General features: G+C 39.9%; 1 protein-coding gene across 4 annotated transcripts in view; it reads right to left on the bottom strand.

Annotated features, from left to right (window-relative positions):
• Positions 1–25829, bottom strand: part of DIP2A (disco interacting protein 2 homolog A) — a 128890-nt gene that overhangs the window by 44866 nt on the left and 58195 nt on the right. For 3 of the 4 annotated variants that reach the window (XM_067298694.1, XM_067298696.1, XM_013952113.2), the window contains 8 exons: positions 19575–19694; positions 14333–14578; positions 7605–7733; positions 6801–6920; positions 4177–4374; positions 2380–2471; positions 1032–1142; positions 103–226 (listed from right to left, as the gene is read on the bottom strand). In XM_067298694.1, coding sequence (XP_067154795.1) covers positions 103–226; positions 1032–1142; positions 2380–2471; positions 4177–4374; positions 6801–6920; positions 7605–7733; positions 14333–14578; positions 19575–19694 — 1140 coding nt within the window. The remainder of the gene's footprint in view (positions 1–102; positions 227–1031; positions 1143–2379; positions 2472–4176; positions 4375–6800; positions 6921–7604; positions 7734–14332; positions 14579–19574; positions 19695–25829) is intronic. The other variant, XM_067298695.1, reaches the window with a different exon arrangement.

Here is a 25829-nt window from a genome sequence, read left to right as displayed (position 1 = left end):
GTAAGCTGTAAGTACGCAAAGTCATAAAGGTGATTTAATAGCAGGACGCAATATATAACATTCTTTATCCTATAAAGAAAGAGGAATAGTTTAAAAACATACCTTTGAATGTAACTACTTCTCCAGTCTGAGCTTTAGGAAGGCCTTTTTGACAAGCATCAGTAGTTAAAGCTAGTGTTACTCCACAGCTGCCCAAAAGAAATCCAATCTGTTGGCTGCCAGCATCCTACAGAGAAACCATAATATTATGGCAAACTTGCAAATAATCGAGCTTTAGTACAGTTTACTGCAACCTTCCCTTGTTTAGAAAGCCAATGTATGTGGAAAAAACGAACTTCTGGCCAATAAGGCCTTTACACAAGACAAAGCATTGAAGTCTACATTCAAAATAGTTAAGCTTTGCTTACTGCCAGCCACATTAGACATGGCAGTATATCTGGCAAGCAACGGAAGCAATGTAGTGGCAAAAGCAAAGTTGCACATCCCTCTGCAACACTACAGGAAAGCTTATAAGCTCTGGCAAAACACTGAGCCAATTAGATGCCGATTCTGGGTCCTGAGCGCCTGCAGCTTTTCAGCTCTGATTTCACATCTGCCCCAATCACTTCAATGGATCTGGGATTACCTAGGTATTTTCAATGTCTAGGGTGGCTCTTGCCTCTGCTCCCATTATCCAGCATAAGGGAGCTGAAATTACAGCATATCTACGTTATATTCGGAGCAACACTTTCACAATTCTCTTCAAAAAGAGCAAATTAAAATAATGTCTACAAGAACGTATTCTAACAAAGTTAACTTACTAGCTTCATGCAATTGCCCCCCTTTCTCTTTTAATATTCTCAAATATTAAACACCGTCCAAATATTTAACATGCCCTACACACTACCAAATATTGAGAAGCAGAAGTTCAGCTGGCGCACCATACTGCTTTCTTCAAGTGCAGGCTTTCAGGGGTCTCCTACAAGGACAATTGGATCCACAGTCCTCCCTTTATTTATGAAGCCATAAAAACTTTGGATGCATTCACCTACCTTTCTTGTTAGCGGAACTTCTATTGGGACAGGAATAAGTTCTGCCAGGAGACATCCATAAAATGCCACCATGAACATCACTGGATCACTATTAGGAAATACAAGAGCCACCTGCAGCAATACATGAAAACAACAAGAGATGTTTTTTTTCCAGTTTAATTCACAAATTTAAAAATGCATTCACAACACTGTTCAGGTTCATAGCTATACTAACAACAGAAATACTAAATATTGTGATAATAGAGTATTGCAAGTCATAGCATTATATGACTTCCTTCAGCTAAAGCTGCTCCTGTTTATCCATACAGACCATCTTTGCTGTCTTGTCTGTAGTACAGCAATTGGTATATAGAAAACACATGGATAACGAAAACTATCCTTGCTGGTCTTTTCAACCTTTGTCACAGGATCTCAGTAGAAATTCTATGCTTGTGGCCAAGCTGAAGGACAAAACACATGCTATCGCATGAAGACAGAAGGTTACTTTACGAAAATATTTTCATAGCTGTCACGTATTGTTCAGATAACCGCATAAAAAAAGCTGTGCGTGGGATAAGGAAAACACTCGTTTGACTTTATGCATCTACTCTTTCCATTGCTAGCAATAAGAACAACAGCTTTAGGAACAGACTTGTTAGTGCTACAAATTCTGTCTGTTGTCTTCAAATTGCTATTGTGCTGGTAAAAGGCTAAATTAGCAACTTAAAAAGTACTTGCTAATGGATTTCGAGATCTACCTGTACTCAGAGTTGCAAAGAGTAAGGCAAAGCATATTGTTTTTACAGCTGAATTATGTAGCTGAAAGCTGTTTTCATAATAGCTACATTTTGGACATCTAGATATTCACAGAAAAAGGAAAAGAAAGGTAACTGGAACCAAGCCTCTTCTCACTTCCTCTAAGACACCAACATTTCTTCCTTGAGGTTTACCTAGAAGTAAGATTGGGAAATACGAGCAGGGCAGGAGCAGAATGCAGCTGGCCAGTCCTGGGAGTCACTAAGCTACTACCGAGAACCGAGCACCTAGCTCCTTATGGGATTCTCTGATACTCCCATCAGGCTGAACAGCCCTGGCACCTATGAGTAGGACGGAATGGAAAAGGCAGAATTAAAAGGGAGCGACGCTCTCCTGATAGGTATCGCACTGTGATAGAGGCATTACAAGCCACCTTTGCTGGCAAAGCAGGTCCTTTTGGAGACGGCCCTGTCTTACACATCATAAAATCCAGCACGTTGCTAAGCACTACAGAAATGAAACAACCACTAGACCTGAAAGTCAGAAATACCATTTATTTTAGATTTAAACATTAATTTCTGTTTATTCTGATGCAGCTCAAACCAAAATATACCCGGTCTCCAGGCTTGAGTAGCGGTTCATTCTTAGCAGTCAGCTTGTTTAACAGGGTATACGCTAACTTCAAGCTCCGACTCCACAACTTGCCTAAAGAAAGAACAAATACACAAATGAAAAAGTAGTAACCGAAATTGTAACATTTAATCGGCAAATCTGAATGCGTGACACGCACTAGACAAATTGATTGCATTAGAACAGAATTAGCAGGCACATGAGTAAAAATACCGGGGAAAAGCCAAGACTGATTTTGTGAAGGCAATCACAACTCACAAACCCACTAAGTTCTTCCAAGGTATCGGCGCACATGCACACACACAGCAAGTCTGCTTGACATAATCTAATTGGATTTCCAAAATGCGTTTAACATGGCTCCTTACTACGGGCTCTTAGGGAAAGAAGCTGCCTAGGGATAAAAAAACAAAATCCTAACCTGGACAAAAAAAATAATTAAAGCTCAGAAACAAAGAGTAGGAACAAATGCTATAAAACCTGACTCTGTGAAATGTCAGTTCAGCGTTCGGTAGCAGTCTACACAGCTTTCAATAATTAGGAAAAAAAAATGAATCCAAAGCTACTAACTACAAGGACGCTCATTTGACACAATATAAAAATCTATCAATATTTACTTTGTAGCCTTCAAAAAATAAAAAGAGAGTTTTGCTAAAAAAAAGGTTGTTCCTAAAAAACTGAACACCAGCAAAACCTTTCCACTGCAAAAGGTAAGTCAAAGGATGAAGAACCCAAAGAAACGTTTTACTTGTGCTAGCCAGCATGCATTTGTAATACACAGTTTTCTAGCACAGTATCTTATTTTGGACTGTCATCCACACCCAATCCTTTAGACACGCAGCAACCACACACCCCGGTTATTTTGTGTTTGTCAATCTCCTAAACTTCCTCATTCAAGAATTTTTTGCTGTGTAATTTCGAGTTATACACAAAAAAGTTATTCAGGACTCAAGCATATCAAAACAAATACCTCTACTTTATACAAATGGCCATATAATGCAGTTAGCAGAGAGTCCAAATACACTTTTGAGCTTGTTTGTTTGTTGTTGCCGTTTTTTTAAAACGCAAAACTAAACATGATCTTTTAAAAATTTTCAACCTCTCAAAGCTCCAGAGTTGCAAAGGAACAAAACTAATATACCTGCTCAATTACATTTCCCATAAGCATACATCACATGTAATAATTCAAAACATGAAATTTTAATATTCCAATGTACTGTACAATGAAATACAAGTAACATACTACTGAGCTGCCTTGGGGGACACAATTCTCTTCTAAAAAAACCCCATAATTATTGTAATACTTCTAGTTCATTGATGCAAATACGTTTCACATTCCACCATAACATCCTTAATATGTTCCGAATTACAAGTCATCTCTATAAGGATATGCAAGAATAGGTATGCATGCTAAAATCAAGCATCCACTCTGCAAATCAGAAGAGTTCATTATTAGTCATCTATTCCTTCCTACTATTTCACACAAGTCTCTCTTTGGCTTTCCTTTGCAGGTTCTTTTAAGCAAAAGAGCACAATTTTTTTTAAGTTGATGTACAGCAGCTTGTAAAGAATCTACATAATATATACATTTTTTTCTTCATTAACATTGTTTTTACTGTTGTATATGTCAAAACAGATAAGTGACCAATGAATTCACAATCTGCATCTGAACAGCAGCCTCAAAGTGTCTGTCACTAGCACAGTCAGCCCATTCCAGGTAAACCAAACTGTTCCTTCCATAATGACCATCTGATTCTTTCTTACAGTTATCACCAATACCTACCATAGGTGAGCGTATAAATAGCTTTGCCGGTAGTATCCAATGCAGTCAGGCAGGGGGCTTTTGGCTGAGTAGTTCCCCAGCGCTGTAGGGCAGCCAGCAGAGAAGGGGGCCAGTTGGTTACCACACCTAAGGGTTCACCTTTAAGGACATTCATTTGATTTCCCTCAGGCTTTGGTTGATTCGGATCAGGCTGTTGCACTAAAACCAGAGAACAGTAAAATGACATAATATCAATCCTTACGAAAGGCGCAAATTACACTTAGACTATTCTATGAATCACTCTCACCTTCCTCTTCCTCACAGCTATCATTACGTCTCCTCTGCTTTATGATGATGCTACGCTAATCATCTGTGGGTTTCACAAAAAAATTACCATCATTTTGGAGTTCTGATTCCACATTAGTCAAAGGACCTGGCCAGAGGAACAGAATTTGAATCCTGCGTTCACTCTTTTGGAGTAAATCTCTTTGGAAAATGTTTTCTGCTATTTGTTCTGCATGTCTATTTAAATGCAAGCCTACACAAAGTCGAGAAGCATTATCAGATAGAATGGCTTCAGTGAGAATAGGATCTTTTTTTGCTGCACCAAATTTCCAACTGGTTAATGATGAACGACACTCTGTACTTCCATAAAAGTATAGAAAAGTACACAAGACGTACATACAGAACAACCCAGATGAAATGGTCCCGGCAGGGATTGTTTAAGTTTGAAACGTCGCAGCTAATGGAATATTTTGTTTGATTACTGGATCATTTCTCACAACCATGTAATATTGTTGGGTTTGCATAATATTTGATGTTCGAGTAAACTGCTGTTAAAATTGTGTCCCAAGCTACCTAAGAAGCTGAAGTGTCTTGATCTTGGCTAGCAAAATGAATTCATAGCTGGATTTAGCTAACAGCCAGTATCTGCAATAACTTAAAAACCAGAAGTTCTAAGAGATGTTCTCTCTGTTCTCCACAATGACATGCATTCAATGAAAATTTGCCTGGAAAGTCTTTAGGGGAAAAACTAGAATTAATGATTTCACTTTTTAAAGCATCAGACAAATAGTATGCGAAATCTAGTAGCAGCTGCTCGAAAAACGGTAGCCACAAGAATGTTTTATTTGTAAGACTATGAGAACAGGACAAAAATTCTCCAAGATTAACCAATACAGCTGGTTTTAAAGAAGGCTACTTTTTAGTAAGCAATTTGTATGTAGGGTAGAAATACTACTCTTTCTGCTTAGACACATGCCTGCAAAAAGAAAATGAAACAGCTTTTTTAGCTGAGCAATACCTGCAGAGCACACCTAACCTCTATCTTCTCATGCAGTGCACAGACCAGATGTACTGCACAGTGCACTCCATGCATTTAATTCTGCTGAACCTCTAAAATCATGAAATTTTCTGCATTCCAAAAAGCCAATATTAACATGCACGCAAACAATATTATCACAATCAATTCCAGTCACTAGTAAGAAACCTTTGTCATCTAAATATATCTGGACATTGACCAGCTAAAAAGCAGCTTTTCAGAAGAGGACCTGGGGGCACTTGTGGACAAGTTGAACGTGAGTCAACAGCATGCCCTCAGGACTCAGTCAACCACATATTGGTCTATTATATTAGCAAGAAAGTAGCCAGCAGGGTGAGAGAAGGAACTCTTTCCCTCTGTTTGGTACTCAATGAGACCATATCTGGAGTACTGTTCCAGTTTTGGGCTCCCAAAACATTAACATACTGGTGAGAATCCAGTGGAGAACCACCAAGATCATTAGGGGGACGCTGCTCATGACATATGAGAGGCTGTAGGAGCTGGAATTGTTCAGCCTTAAGAGAAGACTAAGGGGGGAATCTTATTGCCATCTACAACTACCTAATGGGAGGATATGGAGAAGCAGCCAGACTCCTTTCAGAGGTGGAATGTGATGGAACAGAGGGAACAGGCACAAGGTGCAACACAGGAAATTCCAATTAGATATATTGAAACATTTTTCCACCATGAAGGTGGCCAAATACTGGAACAGTGGCCAGAGAGGCTGTGGAATCTCCATTTTTGGAGGTACTCAAAACTTGACTAGACACAGCCCTGAACAACCTGATCTAGTTAGACCTACTTTGAGCAGGGGGTTGGACCAGAGACTTCCAGAGGTCTGCTCCAACATAAATTACACTAGGCTATGCACAGATTTACTCCAGAGAATACCCCCTATAAAATCTCTAATAATCACAAGGTAGAGCTTAGAATCTCTCAGGCAAAAGGTGATTGTAGGTCCATCACCAAAGAGTACATGATTTCTGGATGCCCCAATGAAGTTCTTGGCAAAATTGTGAACAGAAATGCACTGAGTATCTGTAAGTCACTAGGATTCACTAGTTCATCACACTGGTCCAAGTCAGGCTGAATCAGAAGTTTCCAAAGCAAGGGAGTAGGGCAGAGTACAACTATACTGAGGGGAAGGATTGAGTTGAAGATTATGCTTCACTTATGACAGTATATGACCTCTCTCACTAGTGTAACCACCCTATCATGATTTGTTTTCTGCTGGGAAGAGAAAAAGGAAAGACGGCTTGCTAAGAAATGTCAGTACTTGCTTGGGTAGTTATATAAACAGGGAAAAATTTATTTGAAAAAATACCTTCGAGCAGTTCTTCAAAATCATCAACAAAAAACTCTTTCAAGGGTGGGCGCTTTGGTCTTTTCAAAGTATTTAGAAGCTGCTGGATTTTAGAGGACACTCTGCTATTCACTGGCACACCTGCCAAACAGAAAAGCCTTATTACTTACCATATGTTAACAAACATACACTAAAACACACATGCTGCCACATTGCTGACATCACCACTCTAAGCTCAGCACAGCTTTCAAGTGGAAGAGTTGTTCAAGACGAGAGTAACTTGTTTGGGAAAACAGCTCTAATCGATAATAGTTTCAAATATGTATTTGATTTGCTTTAAAAGAATGTTATTCCTAGGTATTTGCCTGCTGACGATACGTTCTCATACTTTAATCTAGCTTTTCAAACTGCTTACTCCATGAGATTCCAATATAAATCTCAAGAGTTTTTTTTTTTCTTCCAGAATATAGGTATTTGCTATAACTTATGTTAGCTCAGTTCTGAAAGGTGTGAAAATGCAATAAGAATTTTGGAAAAAAAAAAGTGAATCTTACAATATTTTACAGTGCTAGCAATAATCACAACACAAAATCAGGCAGAATACAGATGACATTTACAATTCCTTATGTGATACTTATATTTTAATAGCCTTTAATATAAGTATGTATGTTTATATCTATATTATGTGATAATTAAAAAATATGAGGCAATATAAAATCATAAATACATTAAAACATAAATAATTAAAATATAAAATTAAATTTTAAGACTAAAGGGCTTTCATTGTCAAAAAATTGAAAGGTGAGAAGTTTATATTATAATCACCATCTGCAGTTTCCAAAATGCTGCTGTTGTAGCCTCTGGGAACTCCTCGTACTGAAGCTACTTGGGGGCGCTCATGATGCAAGTGTTCCACCAGGCCTGTGGTTACATCAGGAGGTGCAGAGTGGTTATCTGCAGAAACATAAGAAACAGACACAGAAGCTCATCAGTCATCTTAAGATTCAATATATGCAAAGTTGCTTCTTAGAGCATTCTCACTGTTTTCTCACTTTTTTTTTTTTTCATCTCTCAGAGGTGAGGGGAAGAGATACTGCATTGTATCTTGAAAGGAACAGTAGTGGCCTTCCAGGATGCTTATAAGCTATTCCAACTTTTGAAGTGATTCAAACAAATGAAATAACTAAGTGATGGCTGTCTCCCTCACTTCCTGGTGATTACCAGGAGATTCATCATGAGTAAACAGCAGAGGTCTAGAAAGAAAGTCTGTCTCACAACTTTTAGTAGAAATATAGGCTCCCAGAATCTTGCCACAAAACAGAAATGATTATCTTAAGTCCCACGAGAAGAGAAAGGAACAAGCATAAAGCTTCAAAGAAGGGAACTTTTGACCCAGGATAACATCAAGTGCTTATCTAGGTTATGCAGGCTGTAAGAGGAAGAATGTTTCACTGAGAAATACAGATTGAGATTAAAGATGGTAAAGGTAACACAGTTAGGTCCAAATGCATCTTGCAGATGGACATGGAGAGATGAGAAACTCCCTCAGAGGAAAGTGACTGCTGGATTAAAAGTTGTCACCTGTAGTTCATAGGACCAATAAGTCCAACTATGCTACAGTTTTCCATTTGTGGCTGTTCTTACTGCTTGTTTCTCACAATCTCTCAGTGATACTGCAGGTAAGACTTCTCGTTTACTTTGTGGTACAGACAGGGTGCGTTCTTCACATGGCACATAGGCATCTATCAGCGAGAACAGCTGGAACGCCTGTAATGCTCACTTAAAAAAACTGTCATGTAGATGTTGGCATCACACATTTCTGCACACCAGCGCTCACAAGAGATGAAGCCCAGGGTTTTCTGAGGCATGGTGGGGTTACTTACAGCCCGACGTGACAAGCAGTTAATTTTAATGTTGTGTGCTACAAGTAGCAAATACTTAAATGATCTATAAGGTACTTTTACATAGAGAAAGCAGGGCAATTCTCAAATGCTGATATATTCACAAGGGCTTAGGAACTGCCTTGTAATAACTTTGAGGCAAAAAAGCCTGCTTTGCTTGGAACTGCACCATCTTTCTGTGCTACAGACCACTATGAGGGAATACTGCCACTCCAAAACTGGGACCCCTCTTGCTGAATGGTTTTGAATGCAAACACGTGCACTGCTGATATCAAGAACCAGAGACCCAAACATGCAGAATCCTAATGAATAAAAATAAAAGTGCAACAGGGAAAAGTCAGAGAGCTCTGCAGTGAGGCAAGGAAACTGATATACCTTAAAGGACCTTGATACGCCACAAATTGTGCATCAAGAATTCATCAAGGCATAATGAGATATAGGCACTACTGTGAAAAAAGTACTTTAGCCCACTCATCCTGGGGAAGTGATTAGCACCAAGATGACTAGTATTTATAGCTCTGTTCACAGATTTCCAAAGGTGAAATACAAATCACTAGTAGAGCTCCAAGCAGTTTTAGAGGGATCATCAGAAGGGAAAAGTAAAGCCATTCCCCTACTTTCCGACCTTCATCACTGCAATGCCAACTTTTGCCTTATAGATACCGGTCTTGCCAGGTACTAAGGGAGGAGCACGAACTTCTTTGACATGGGAAGGGACAATGTACCACTTGATCTCTCTGACAAGTTCCAAGTTACAATCAGTTACAAGAAAAGGTGACTCCTTTTGCTAGTGTGGCTTCATCAGTGGAATATCCCAAAACAGCATTAATTAGGTACTCAGAAAATAATGTAAGGAAAAAGCTGTTTGGGAACACTCACAGAAAAAAGACTGGTTTTGGGAACAGCTCAAAAACCCACACAAGACAATTAGAAGGTTCAGCAAACAAGCCAAAACCCTATTAATAACCATCCTCAATTGAAAACAAGCACATAAAATAGCAATATATGGAAGTGCCGATCCACAGCATTTGAGTTATCTTACAAGCACCTCAGAGCCAGGTTTCATGAAAACGAATGTCCCTAACCATAGGAAGAGAATGGAAGGGGTCTTTACGAGCAACTTCTCGGCTGTCTACAGCTACTTTATCCTACATACAGCAGAGAACAGACAACCCATTGCAGCTCTGTGCTGAGAAGGCAAGATTCTTTCTACCCAAGTATGAGGAAGAAGTTCAATTTTCAGGATTATTTGTGCTCAGATAAAACCACGCTAGCTTCATTAATTATTTAGGCACTTCGTTCACGTATGCCCATGAGAATCCATGAAACGGATCTGTATCATCTACTGGGTACCGTGACAAAACATAGAAGAAGTGGTGAGCCGTCAAAAAAAAAAGTCTGAACAGACATGACTTGAGGAAGAAAGGTTAATTAGATTTAGTCTGAAACGCCTTTCCATTATTGATTAGAAGTGACAGAGAGAAATGCAAAGGAGAGCAGCGCCCAAGAAAGTATGGAAGACGGCACAGAAAATTAAAAACTAGGTAGCAGACAGAAAGCGATCTCTAATGAGGAACCTTAGCGTGAAGATTCAGACTCTATAGAAAAGTCCCATTCCCGACCTCGGCAGGAAGACAGTTTAGACCCAGAGACTGCTGCATCTGATTGTTTTATCTCCAGGAAGCCACTTGACCAAAACAGACATTCAAAATAAGTTTATTAAATTGTATTGGAACAACAATAAAAAGCAAACAAGCCCAGCTAGAACACAATAGGGTCCACACACAAGCCGCTACTTCATTCCTGTATTTCCTCTTCAGTTAACTCGTTGAAACCCTGTTTCTAGCACGCTTGGCTCTTACAGACTGCAGTGGAGCTGTTGAGAGAATCACTGCGGTTCAAAGCACCAACTCTTGCACCCCTGCTTCCCCCTTAAGAAAGGGGATTATATTTTTAAGTCTTTCTATAAATAGGTCATGGGTCAAATATCCTGATTATCCATTTCCCCAGACAATCCGCAAGAAGGAATTTGGGAAAGACGATACGGCTGAGACTGTGACCTTGTAAAAACCCGGACACACTGCTACCCTTACTCATTCTGAAAAAAAATTTTACACTAAAAGAAAAAAAGCCCCAAGAACAGATGTAGATGCTGTCCTTGCTTTTACCGATGAAAGACAAAGATATCGCTTTGCACAAGATGCGCATTTATTTAATTTTACACCACCCTCTAACTTTGCACTTTAGCACTGCAGTCTATTGCTCAGACTGCAATTTAGTACGATCTCGTCATTATAAATGCAAACTGGAGAAGACGAATCACAAGGGAACAAACTGCTAAATTTAAATTCTCTGACAAATCAAAATTATGAAAAAAGTTATTCAGTACACACTCAAAATATAGAATCTTTTAATATAACATAGCATTGAAAAGACGTAGGATGTCCTTTATATCGCTTACGTCAACAAATTAAGTGAGAAATTAGCTAAACTTATCTTATGCTCTAGGGATAAATCACAGCAGCACATTGTGAAAGTACTCTGATATATATCAATAAAAAAAGGGAGTTACAACATAAAAACTGAATAAATTTTCATATTCTTATGAGCAAGGAAGTCCACAAACATGCTGATGAATTATTTTAACATAAAAAATATTAAAACTGAACTGCTATTGGACATGCATGAATGCTAGAAATGAGAATAAAAGTCGACAGAACATGGCAGGTATTCCAGAAACGAGGAAGACTTCTTTTGCAAAGAGACATTTAATCCTTTTTGTCAAAGGCATTGGAAATTTTACCTTTCTAAATATTTTTTGGAGATTGGCTCTAAGCTTAATGATTTCTGAACTTCCTTCCGGGTATATACTATAATTGCATATTTATTTCCCACACACAACATTTCAAACCACTCCACTGCACACAGTCACATGTTCAGCTATTTAAACTCTGAACTTTCGACTGTTAATAAGGCATTAATTTTGTATATGATTTTCATGAGTAAATAGTCTGGATGGATAGGCCTTAAGTAGTTGATTGTGAAACCTGATGTGTATTTATATGGCCTGAGATATTTCATATAACAGGATGTTGGGTTACATTTTGCGTATGTTGTTATTCTGTTTTGTAAGTTTTTACAGCTATGTTAAAAATTTCACTAACAATCATACATACAACAAGGCTATTCTTCCAAGTTTATTTGTTAATTTTAAGGAGCTATATATGATCTCTTTGAATCCATTACACGAAAACCCAGCTGCCCTCAAAGAGCAAAGCAAGCTGTAGGAATATTCCAACTTATTTCCATCCAATAAGTACAAACCCCACAAATTTCATACTTTAAGAGATTCTGAAGTTAGCAGGCTTTCCAATATTGTTGCAGTGTATCCTGCATGCTGGACACTTTGCAGTGGAACTATGACCTGGCAGCAGCATCTCAAATCCCTAAACCTATAAATAAATAAGCTTGAAAATGGGAAGATAAAAATTTATAGATGCGTTTACAGGCAATGAAATGGGTACTTTTGGTACAGACAGGAAAAATCTCATTAACAAGGAAGATGCCCCAAAACTTAACCTAAGAGAAAAATCTATCTAACTAGTTTATTCATCACTGATGAAGCACAGGAAAAAAAGGCAAATGCTGCCCATAACTTTGGTAAGAGAGAAAGAAAACAAAAAACAACATTTCAGTAGGCAGCAGCTTTCTAAGGCAACAACATCAAACAGGGTTGGGGGAAGAAGAAGAAGAAAAAAGCAAGTTTTGCCTTCTGTAAAAGCTTAGAAATCAGAAGTCCTCTCCACATTTCATTTCCAAATTAAAGAGGTTCGTCTTCAAAACAGAAGGAAGCAAATGTAAGTAGCAAAAAGGCAGACGGCCCTTCTCTGAGACTCCCCGACATCAAAAGAGGTAGGGAAACACAGAGGGGGAACACAGGGAAAAAGCTACTCCCTCCTCCTAACTCGGCTCCGCTTGCAGGAGAAAATTGCCAGCGCTATAGAAACTTGGATGTCAGACATGACAAAAAGATTCAGCCCCCCTTTCTGCCAGCACCTACTCTGTGCAAGAGACCCAGAGAATCCCTTTTTTGGGGAGCCAGTAGCTTCCTCTCTTCCTTTCGTAATGTGCTTTGGGAGTCTGGGAAAGCGAAGCTTCCAGTCAAACCGCAAACATGCAGTTAAGCCCACGGCTACTAGAAACTAAAGCTGATGCTCCCAAAATAATATAAGGTAGAAGTATACTGGCAAAGAACTACGAATCAACCCTCTCCAGGACAGCAGCCTCGCGCTGGATACAAAGACGGGAACACTAGTATTAGAACAAGAGAAAACCAGAGGAGAACTGTGAACTATTTGTATCACCTAAAATAAAAGTCTGAAGAATACACGATTGGGCTGTCAACAGATTTTGAAGATAAGAGCTACACCAGCTAAATTAATGGGTATTTGAGAAATATATTTGTGCCTTAAATTCTCGTGTGTAATGGATAGGGAAGTTTGTATACTCGGTTTTAAGTCTGCTGAAGCATTTCAATATCTGCATTCTCCTTATCTGATTTAACTCGTTCTCTGTACTGATTTATTTGAAGACTGTCTGTATAGCGTACATGCGCATACAGCTACAGTTAAACAAAAAGGCAGGTAAGTAGGGGGCCAAAACATGAAACCTTCAGGAACAATATACAAGTGATATTGATTGCGTATTACTAAAAATATGAGATAAGAACTTCATGTTGTAGTCCCAGGTGAAATACAAATCTAACTCTTCATTTTATTTGCTTTTTCTAAATTACTTCCCAAAATGATAAATTACTTGAAATGCAAAGTTATTGTTCCTCCTCCAGGTCCTGTTCCAGTTTTACATTATTGTACATCTGTTGCATACACACAAACCCACCATTTATCTTCACTAGAGTGTAGGAAAAACATTGTAAAAATTATTTCTACACTGAAAAAGCAGTCCTTTCTCCCTCCCTACCAAATCTCCTAAAAGCACAAGACCAGTGCTCTGCATTTTGGACAGAAACAAAGTAACTTGAAGTTCTGGACCCTCAGCATTATAGAGAATGAGAAAAAATTCCCATTTGCATTTTGGCTTACCAGTGCTTCTACATTTTCACTTTGGTTCCATTATAAAGCATTATTATTCATGACTTTAAATTTAATTAAAGGAAAAAAAATCACATTTCAACTTGAAATCCAACTTTGTCAGTGCCTCTGATTTCATAACTTTCCAAAAGATACTAGATGTTTTTATGGTTGTTTGGATGTTTACCGCTTGAGTTACTGTTGAAATCCACAACCTGAAGTTATCTAGGCTAAATGAATGCAGAGCAGAAAGCATGCATCAAAAATCTGATCCCTTTCAAATTCTGATTTTTAATCTACTACAATTTTCACTTTAGAGAGTTTCTTGATAAATTAAGCATTTTATCAAGAGAAGGCATGTTCAGATCTCATGAACAACTGGTTTGGTTTAAATTAAATACATATACATCATACATACCTGGTCTGTGGACTGGACATTGTAAGGCTACTTATGGATACCTTCTGGTGAAGCACAGCACTCATACCTGACTTTTGTGCTTATCCCTGCTTTGGGTTTTTTAATTTGAGTTTGTTTTAACCACACAGGCAGTTCTTTACTGACCTAGCTGGGTGTGTGCCATGAGATCTGCAAGCACAGTGGCAGCAGCGGTGGCAGTAGCAGTATTGGAAGCAGCGGCAGGTTTCCCTCCGGGATGAGATGAGGTGGAGGATGCAGAGGATGAGGTGGAGGAGCCCTGAATAACCCGGTTAAGCCAGGGCTCTACGTTGGAATGGCTCTGGAACGGAGTGGAGGTGATCCGCCCTTGCCGACGTAACGAGCCCTCATCTTCTGATGCTGACGATGTGTCTGTGATTAAAATAATGATGACAGGCATGTAATGTGGGAATGACCCAACAGACGGGAACATGAAGTTTTTCCATGTTCTCCCCGTAGCGTTCTCATGTGCTAAACACGAGATGCATGTATTAAGCAAATGGTATATTCACATGCACTAATTCTGCTCATTGCCTTTTTTTTAGGTTAGCGTAACAACTTCTACACATTATAGCTAGAAAACACTTGAAGCAAAGTTTCATTTACTTCCTGTTTTTGGAAAGACAGACGACTTGAAGAAGCTACTGCCTAAGCTACCTAGTACAGTCACCAACCAGTGTAAGCGGGCACACCATACCTATTCCATTGAGAGAATATTTCTATTCCGAACAGATGAATTGGGACTCATCCTCCCTGAATAAATTCTATTATGTTTTGGGAGGTTTGAGGTTTTTTTGGAAAGTCTTCGCTTACAGATTTTCTTTTGACCACATTTTTGAAAACTAATTACTAAAAAAGCACGGTATTAGAAAGTTCAATAAAAGTCATTTCATTAATCTAAAAATAATTTTAAAAGGATTAAAAGGTATGTATTTTAACCACACAAACTGATACTAATGAGCACTATATAGAAATGCTTAGTTAAGCATCTTTTCACTGTGGATGTGTATTTGTTGCTGTTAAAGTCTGATTAAGGGCTCCTATTTTAGTTACCTTCCAGTTATTCACAACTTGCCAGAAGTTTCCCCTCTGTACTCATTCCACATTTATTATCTGCTTGACAGCAATTAAAAAGGTCTCTTAAAGATCAAGTTCTGGTTCCGAGTGAAAAACAGAAACTTTTGTTACAGAAAAATCTTCTCTTTTTTAGTTTGACTTCTCCCATCAAAACTGTTGCGATGTGAAACTGAGGCTTGTCACAGAGGTGACCACTACATCGGTTGGACATTCAGTCTCTTCCTAAAGAAGCTGCTGCATTTTAAGGACTAGAACCTCAGCATGTTTTTTTTTCCTCCCTCTTCTAGGTTAATGAAAGGAAAGCTGCTAAAACAATGCACTTCCTATATATTGATAAACTTCTCATTAAGTCAGTTCGTGAATAGCTCCTGAAACAACGTACTGCCCATATACTGATAAACTCCACGTTAAATCAGCTTGTAAAAAGCAGCTTTAATTCACACGTAGTGGCCAGGACAATTAAGAAAAGGTACTGCAGACAGAAGACCACAGGAATGGTCGAAAAAAATAGCGTCCACTAACGAAGATATATTCTAGAGTCTTTTCCAGATGCTCAGATCCTGCATGATGGTGGGAGTTACCCCAGAAATTCTGCAACCTTAGCTTTGGCATTTTTTTAATCCCCTGAACGCTTAACTGTTCTTAAACAAGTAAAAGCCCAAAAATCAGAAAGTATTTCATAAGGATCCGGTTTGATGCAATGGCCTTTTCAAAGCTAAAATTGCAGCGCTCTCACTACTTGACCACCCCTAGTCAAACATGACAAGTTTTGAATGAAAATACCCCAACAATTGATCTTTGAGAAGATACAGCTGTGGTAGATCACCATTCCTGGGTCTGTCCCCCGTGCATTTCTGGTCTACTCCCATAGTTGTAGTTTTTGGCTGCTGACTCCCTCTCTTCCTGGAGAGGAGCCAGACCAACTCCTTAGTGCTCGCAACCTTCTCTTTCTTTTAGGCAGAAGGCAAAAATAAACAATTTCAGGAAAATCTAACAAGATAGGATTCCAAACACTCAGGTTTAGCAAAAATGCATTTGTGATTTATTATCACTTCAGAGTAAGAGTACAGAAAAAATGGTTTCTCAAAGGATACGTATTCTCACAGTGTCCCTTACCCAGACATTAAATTTAATGAAGTCTTTATAAAAATCGCTAAGATTGCAGATATTTTATGTAAGCCAAAAACAACTTTAAGCTTCTAAACTTCACGCTATAAACGAAAATGTGAAATTAAATGAGATGCTCGTAGGAACAGAAACATTCGAATAACAAAACACAGTTACAGCAGGAAAAGTAGCAAGTTGATGTCAGTAAGTGAGCTCTCCGACAGTCACAGAGTTAAATGTCGGCCCTTGATGTGCTGCGCGCAGAATGCTATGTACTTGGCTTGCAATTCTTCCTGGCTGGGAGCTGACCCAAGATAGCCACAGAAACCACCACCCTTTGGACCAAACATGCATCGAGACTACAGCTGAAGTTCTGATCACATGAAATCAGTCCAGGGAAGAGCAGAGACTCACCGAGAGGAAAACAAAAGTGCATTAAAATTTTTGGAAGAATGACTGATAAAAGCAGTTCCAGTACTGCCTATCAAGGGAGTTGGTTTTGAACCTAACATTGTGACTGGAATCCGATGCTTCCTTCCTGAGCAGCGCGAGTAACTGCTTCTTGCACAATTTCAGCTTTTAAATGCTAAGAAAGCCTGATTTTAACTGCATTAACTTCTGCTAATACACGGATTTTGAGGTAGAGTTTAGCGGTTCAAGTCTATACATTCCCAAGTTCTCATATTTAGACAAAGCTATGTGCACTCCCGTAACACGGTACTTATTTTGCAGCACAATCTTTCTTGAAACCTTTACCAGTTAATATAACTTGCTGGTTTGGGGGTTTGGTTTCAGCTTTTGCGGGAGGGAGGAAGGCGACCACCTCCAGATCCAGCAAGTCTTCTGTAATCTCCTCGCCAGCGCAAGGATCTGTTGCTGGTGCTTGACAGCAAAAGTCGCAACTCCAGGGGTGACTCAGGTTCTCTGCAATGCAAGATTTGTCTTGCCGAGCTGGCTTCGCAAATAAAGGGAAACAGTCTTAGCCACGGAAAGACTACCCTTGTAAATAAATATAGCTGAAGCAAATCCGCAGAATATTTTTTAAATGGCTGGATCTTTCAGTGATACAAAACTCATCCAGTGATCCACTCTCTTATAGAGAGAACGAAAGGAAAATCCCAGATCCTGTAACTAGTCACCTTCACTTAAATCCAACATGACAATTCCCAGAGACAGAACTTAATTCTTCTTATACCACATCAGTTAGGGTGCCTCTGTATCCTATTAAAGCCCAGCGCAAGTATATTTGGCATTTGCGCTAAACACTTGGAGAGGCACGTTAGAAGACACCCTCTAGCAGCTCCTGGTTAACAGCAATTTTTTCCTAAAAAGAAAGAGTGAAAAATCCACTTCCCTGACACCAATAAATTCCAGTGCATTCCTGAGCAGGGTACTTCACAGGAGCTTATCTTATCTCAGCTCCGTAACCATGCTTCACAACAAAGCATGCTGGAATGTATTTGATATGACCTGAGCTGTACGTGCACATACAGGGAAGCTAGCTAAAATTTTTGTAGAGTCTCTCAAAATCCCCAAGACTTTTTCTCCTCTGAAGCAGCATGCAGAATTGTGACCGCAGACTGAGTGGCTGTAGCAGCAACTGCAGGGGGAACCATGAGAACTACTTCAAATCTGTCCTGAGGGTTTTGAAAATAGAAGGATATTTTGGTTAACTCAAAAAGAACTGCAAGGAGTTTCCTTCTAGTTTTAAATACTAAGGGAGACGAGAAAAATCTGGCTGAACCCCTTGCTCCCTTAACCCACACAGCTCAGCTCCTGGATGCCAGCTATTTTTGTATACCAAACTTCAGCACGTTCTTTTCTTGTCACAGTATACCTCACTCCAAACACAGAGTAACTAGGAACGTTATGGGAATAAGAGAACAGGATAGAGTGATGCTATATAAAAAGCATGACTGATTGTTCCATCAGAATTTATTTTGGACAGCGAGGAAGACTATTGCCTTTAAGGGCCATAAACAGAAGCTGTAGGACTTCTCTCCTGAAGCCTCAACATACAGATACAATTTCAATTTAGGCAATTCTTGACAACTTTCACATACAAAAACAACATGTATGCAAGATGCGTGACATGCATGCAACATGCTTTGATAACCACCCTGCTGAAATAGTAGCTTCCAAGTAAATGAATGCTAGAAGAGTAAGCTACATATCTTAAAGGAAAAAAGCGTAAAGGTGAAGACAGACCAGATTCAAGACTACAGAAGATATTATTTCTTTTTAACTAATGAAAATAACCAAAAAAAACCCACAGAAGAATATTATACAAAAGCATGCAACTAGCAAAGAAAATAAAATTTCCTCTGAGGAAGAACAGAGACAAGAAACACAGCCCAGGGTGCAAGAGAGCAGCACATCAGAGCTCCTCTTACTGATGGGGGCTAAGGAAGAAAACCGCTGGAGAAGGGCACTAGAGGTCAGTGTGCTTCTACTCCAGGGCCACATTAAGAAGGACCATACTAAGAGCACATCATTCAAAACTTAAGAGCTTAGGGGAAATTCCTTTTCTTTGTGTGCAAGATACGGGCCCCAAAATATTTGGCTTGCTAGCACAACATGTATCTGGAGAAACATTTTTCTCAACCTCTAGAGAATTCATTGTGAGACAACAGGAAGACCATTTTTTTTCCCTTAAAGTTTTAAAGAAAACATTCTGAGCTAAACAACCTAAACAACTATAGCGTATGATTACTTGAATGTTTTAAGTTGCCCACAGTCGAGACGGTCTGATGAACGTTCTGCAAGCTAATGCAGCAACTTAATACTTCAGCATTTTCTTCAACTCAAAGGAAAGGATCTTATGCAACATGAAATAAGCTATTTACAGCCCTGACACGCTTGCCAGGATTACGTCTTTCCAAGTGAGACTTTATGTATGAGAACGCACTTAATGCATAAAGGGCAACTGCTCACCCTAGCTGTTAGAGCTTTCACGTGGACCTCGGCAGCTACAGTCTCTCTAGGTGAGAGACTAAAAATCTTGAGGAAAGACACATCAAAGAACAAATCCAACCAACACCTGATTTATCAGGAATTACAGCCATGAATATGGAAGAAGTTTATTGCAACATACTTCCAAAAGTAGTGGAACAAAGCAGTGGCTTTTTGTATTTTGCTATTAAGTTTACCTGGCAAGATTTACATATGTTAACTCAGTAGATACCTGGAGGCGTGTACGTTTCTACTGAAGAGTGCACAAGAACGGATCGTCTTTTCGAAGGCATGGGCATTTTTCTCTCTTTGTATTTCGCCAGTGCTGCTTGTACTGCTTCAGTGTGGACGTCTATATGCAAATAAACAAACAAACAAAAAAAAAGGTTAAGAAATTAAGTTTAATCGTGATTTCCTTCTAGAAACACAGAAAGCCTCAATTCCACCTTTTACAAGGTGAATACAAAGTACAAAAGCTGAATCACATTATAACCCTTATGGCTTTAGTCCTGGATATTTGGACTGCCTACTAGCATCCATTTCTCACAGTTGCAGAAAGGAGGAAGTTCTCAGTCTCAAAGGAGCAGCATTTCTTGGAGAAGAGAAAGGTCTAAGGCTAAGCCACGGTAGCACAGCTTTGAATTCTCAGGCAGAGACATCTGCACTTATTCGGTCTGGGAGAAATACAGTTGAGACCTATGGTATCACTGCTCTCTCCCCAATTCAGTTCAGAAGCAATTGATGCAAAATTAAAGGGAGGATATAAGCAAGGAGGGTGCGGGGAAGAGCTTTGATTAGGAAGAACACCCTGAAAACCAATGTTGAAGTTACCAAACACCTAGAACATCAACTGAGCTATGAATTTTTTTTATAATAAATTTCAGTGCAGATACTGTAAATTGACAGCTGTGTTGGCTTCTTCCTGCCTCAAAATCCACAATGGGAGAAGAAATATATTATGAAAAATCTGCACCAGAAGCTCCTATAAAAGAGTGGAAGAAGCAGAAAGAAACTGCTAAATACACACGAAGAATCAGGGAAGGGGCACAAACTTTCCATTTTCCTGAAAGCAGAAATTATGCAAATATAGTCATTAGGTATATTTCAACTTTTCTTATTTTTAAGCTGCAACTAAATTAACTGAGATTAAAAAGGAATTTACTGTTCAGTCAAATCAGGACCACATTGTTGATAAAGTTTAATGAATTTAAATAATTATAAATTGTCTTCAACAAATGTTGCACTTCCATATAGCTTTTGACACCAAACACATGAAGCTCAGGCAGAAAAACAATTGCAAGAAACGGACAGATGTCAAGGAGAAAAGAGACAGACCAAAATACACTTAAGCTTATGACCTAAGACTGCAACTCGTGAAAAACTGGTACAATGCAGACACACTTGCAGGTAGCTACAGCTGGCCAAAAAGCAAGTATTTTGGTAAGACCAAAGCATATAGCCAGTAACATTTCTTTTATACAGAAGATGCTGTAGCAGAATTGCAGAATCACATTCAATTTGCAAAAAGAGCTGTATTCTTTTCACTGAGTATCATCTAAGGCTGCAAATATTTAACAGTGGGTTGATAAACCTGTAAGTATGAAAGAGAAGGATCTTTGAGGATGACCTTAAAAGTATTCTTAAATTAGTGAATATATAACTAACTCTATTTACAGACAAGTTATTCCAAACACAAGCGCAGAAGCTGTAGGTCTCAGCTGCGTCCCACCCTGCGTACGACACCCACAGTCTGCGCATCATTTTCGGCACAAGGCGTCGCTCCTAAACCTTACTTCATGGTAGCACGCGGTCAGCAACGCTAGCAAAGAGGTCGTCTTTTTGACAGATGCAGAGCTCCTGCGCTTGCTAAAGGCGCCTCCTTCCGGCACTATCCCAAAACTTATTGGATCATGCTCAGCATGACCTTCTTCCTAACAATTTTGGAAAATGCTGATCAATTCTAGTTAATTCTGACAACACAAGAAGGCTCAAGGGAAAGCTAATCGGTACGTATTTTTATGAAACTGAGATTTTCCAGCATCCCAGGGAGCGAAAGACTATTAAGCAGCAGAGCACAGCGCAGGAGACCAATATGAACTTGTAGGACACCGTTTGCCCCCAAGTGCTGGATAAACACCTGACGTTTGGGGGACGAGTCTTCAATTCTCAATTTCAAAAAGAGATTACAAGTGTAAAGAAACGGGTCTGCTACCTATAACTTAGAAACCTGATTACGCACCTAGGCAGAAAGCGTTGCATGTAATATAATATTTGTAGCCAACTATAACGACAGATTTTGGCAGAGGAAACTTTCTTTCAAAACTTCTCTTCTAAGTAAATTAGCCCCAAATCACCGCAGCTTAATTCGAGACATCTTTTCCTAAGTTACATGGACACTGCTCCATTTCCAAACTTCAAAACTTCTTCTACTAACTTTCAGGCCCTCATTGCACAGCACGTTTCCCTTCCAGAAATGAGTTCAAACTGATGTCGTGAAAAAAGCAAGCTAAAACCCTTTGGCAGAAGGTCACAGCGCCTTTCAGAGAAATACCAAAAATAAAAACAATCCAGAGGGGAAAAACCCACGTCCCACTCTTAACCAAAATCAGGAAGCTCCTTTTCTTAGTCACAAATCTACACGAAAAACAAACCGTTTCCTTCAGCCAGGCCAAGCAGATGAGAAAAAATAAATAAAAATAAATTTCAAAAATTTCAAAAAAAAAATCAAAATAAGTGCTGTGCTTATGGTACCAGAAGCCTGCTAGCTCTTTTTTTAGTAACTGTCACTTCTCATGTCTGCAGCTCCTCCAGATAATCTGTTCAGTGCTGCATTTAATACATACGTGCAAGTATATTATATCACCTGTGTATTCTCACAAATACGTTAAAATTTACTTTTTTTCTTTTTATTATTTGTGCGACTAACCTGAGAGGTTCAGGGACACCGCTGTTGTGAGAACATCACCCAGCAAACCTCTGCTTTTGGAGATAAGATTTTTTTTTTTATCCCAGCCGCTGTGCTAGATTCCTGCTGCCATCGCTCACAGCACAGATTAGTTAACAGGTGCTTTCTGAGTTTAAAATTCGCTACCCTCCCCACCCACCCAACACACATGCACCTGGACTACTCCTTTTTGCCTAATCTTGGGGTCTCCTGCTGCCGCTTTTGGATTTTTTTTTGGTACGTGTCCACCTTTGTGCTTGTGGATGCCCAGAAACGTGACGGAAATCTCTTACTTTCGTGAAACTCCCCAAAGTTAAAGCAGAACTGAACACGCCTGTCACTTCACTGTGCTGCTTAAATGCACCGAGGACGCTGCTGCTATCCGTTGACTTGAAAACAGTATTTAGATTAAAAGTTATTTTTGCTTTAACATTTGATAGGAACGAGTGGGACAGAACAAAAGGCATCTATTTTCCAGGAAAAGTCTTCCAAAAGAGAAAAATAACACACAACTTTTACGAGTCTGTAGTAAGTAGCTCAATAAATAACCTTGGAGATAAAAATAAATAAATAAAATGAAAGCATTTCTTAACTAGCTGCATATTTAGGGAATGGAAAGGACTAGCGGAGGCAAGGATGTGCTCAAGTACAGTGGGATAGGTCATAACATCATACAGATTTGGGGTGGCAAGCAAGCTACTTTTATTCCATTTCCAGAAGGCAAAATCAGCACCTCCTTCTCCTCTAGCCCCCTCATCCTCCCTGAAACCTGGGAAATACTACATTACATGATAAATGTAACCAGAAGACTGTCACGATTAATTTTTTTCTGCCTTCGCGTGTTATTTTCCTGGTGCCGACTTCATCAGCTCCTTCTGTATTCACTTAAGAAGTATTTCCACGTTCAAAATTCTCTTTTAATACCTTGTCCTTAGATAACGACTGGGTAGGACCATCCTCTATCAGCCAAATTAAAGTAACTGGTTTCACCTTCCTGGAACGCTTTGTTCTTTTTCCACGTTTCCTTTAAGAGCTTTTCTACATCAAGAAGACAGCGAAACCAACTTCACTAATAAAGCGGAGAAGGAATTAAATAATTTTAAGGAAACAGAACACTTGGGGTACAAATATTCAAAAATTTTTATAAATTAAAGTTTATCTGAACGTAAAATTGCAGAAGGAAACTGTCTAGCATCGCCTATTGCTAAACTCAAACATTTACTTATGATTTAACATGCAATAGGTAAGAAATGTAGGGTTCAGCTTTCTCCACCTAATTAAATAACTACATAATTAAATAATAAATAAGTAAATCAAATCAAACCTAGCATTGTCTGTATTATGCCATGTTTCTGAGAACAGGGAACACAAACGTTCAGCTGGGCACACTGAAAGAGATGAACAGCAAGCCCAACTCTTAATTAACATAAAGATTAAGCCTACCAAAGCGAGGAAGAAATACACGTGCTTCCACCCAAAAGCAAAATTCAACAAAGGGAAGTGCAGGGTCCTGCACCTGGGGAGGAATAACCCCATGCAGCAGTACAGGTTGGGGGTTGACCTGCTGGAAAGCAGCTCTGCGGAGAAGGACCTGGGAGTGCTGGTGGACACCAAGTTAAGCATGAGGCAGCAATGTGCCCTTGTGGCCAAGAAGGCCAATGGTATCCTGGGCTGCATCAGAAAGAGTGTTGCCAGCAGGTCGAGGGAGGTGATTCTCCCCCTCTACTCAGCCCTGCTGAGGCCACATCTGGAGTACTGCGTCCAGTTCTGGGCTCCCCAGTACAAGAGGGATGTGGCACTACTGGAGCAAGTCCAGCGAAGGGCCACAAAGATGATTAGGGGACTGGAGCATCTCTCTTATGAGGAAAGGCTGAGAGAGCTGGGCCTGTTTAGCTTGGAGAAGAGAAGGCTGAGAGGAGATCTTATCAATGTGTACAAGTATCTGAAGGGAGGGTGTCGAGAGGATGGGGCCAGACTCTTTTCAGTGGTGCCGAGCGACAGGACGCGAGGCAACGGGCACAAACTGAAACACAGACACTTCCATCTTAACATGAGGAAAAACTTTTTCACTGTGAGGGTGACAGAGCACTGGAACAGGTTGCCCCGAGAGGTGGTGGAGTCTCCTTCTCTGGAGATATTCAAAATGCGCCTGGATGCAATCCTGTGCAATGTGCTCTAGGTGACCCTGCTTGAGCAGGGGGGTTGGACTAGATGATCTCCAGAGGTCCCTTCCAACCTCAGTGATTCTGTGATTCTGTGATTCTGTGAAAAGAAACTGTCTTGGGGGAGAGAAAAACACAAAAACAAGAACAGTTGTAGTTCACAATTTTTATTAAGCTGCAGCAAACTATCAGCTTCCTATTTATTGATGCAAAACACACTTTTTTGGGGTAGTTTCTGTTGTAGCAAACCATATCATCTTTTCCTCCACCTCATTTACCTATCTACATCTTCCTTCCTTCAACATCTCTTTAAAAAAAGATGGGGGAGGAAAACTTAGGGAACAGCCCCTGGTTTATTTATCACCAAAACTGTTACACCATAAACCCCCTAGCTACTAGCAGAATAGTGTTTTTCTGCCCTGCCAGTTGCCTCTGCTTGTTTATCAGCCTGATTCTCGTCCCTGTTTTAGGCACAGGAGCAAGAATTTCTACAGGTGTTCAAAGAAGAATGGAATTAAGCAGCTCACCGGTTGCACCACTGGGATTAATTTAAGTATAAACACTTTGGCATATAGATTGGAGAGGTTAAATCTGTTAAGTGGTCCAAAAAGGGAAGTCTTATAAGCTAATAACTGGGGATGAAGCCTTCCAGTTTTTATAGATATTCTAAGAACGCATTATTGCGCCCTCCACACCGAATCTCTTTCACAAAAAAACACTTCTGCTGGAAGCTCTGCGTTTACTTTGTCCTGCTTTAAGTGTGAAATGTTATTTCTCATATTAATAAAACTGGTATGACTGCAGCAGGGCTGGTCGAGCACATACAGGATCAGCCCCTTGCGCGCTGCCGTGCGGGCACCACGGCTGCACACCGAGACCTGCGGCAGATCCCCAGATGCACCTTCGTCTGCTCCTTCAAGGCTGTCAGCAGAACAGGCTGCGGATTACGGCTCTCTACCCAAAAAGGCATCGGCAACAGGCCCAGCGGTGATAGGCGGCAATGTAATTACTTGGAAAAAACGTGAAGAAGTGGAAAGCAAAAGTGTAGTTGCCACGAGAGCATCTTCAGACACCCTCAATGCTGATCGGCTAACTCGCGCGCTTAACCAAAACCATGCGGCAGCGGAGCCTGACGGTCTTCACTAGAAGCGGCGTATCCCGACGGAAGGCAAGCCAGCAGCAACGGCAGCAGACGGGATCGCCGAGGGGTCCCTGAGCTGTGGGTAGAAGGTGCTTACGGCTCAGCGGCCCACACCGACGCCTGCAGAGTCTCTGCAGTTCTCATCTCCTCCATCACACCGCTGTCATTAAATAGAAGGAAAAATCTAGTTCGAGCGCGGTAATGGTAACCGCTCTTCCGGGAACACTTTCACTGTTGAAA

The sequence above is a fragment of the Apteryx mantelli genome, chromosome 6, assembly GCF_036417845.1.
Source record: "Apteryx mantelli isolate bAptMan1 chromosome 6, bAptMan1.hap1, whole genome shotgun sequence".
In the NCBI taxonomy this organism is placed as follows: Eukaryota; Metazoa; Chordata; class Aves; order Apterygiformes; family Apterygidae; genus Apteryx; species Apteryx mantelli.
This window is presented reverse-complemented; position numbering and strand designations above follow the sequence as displayed.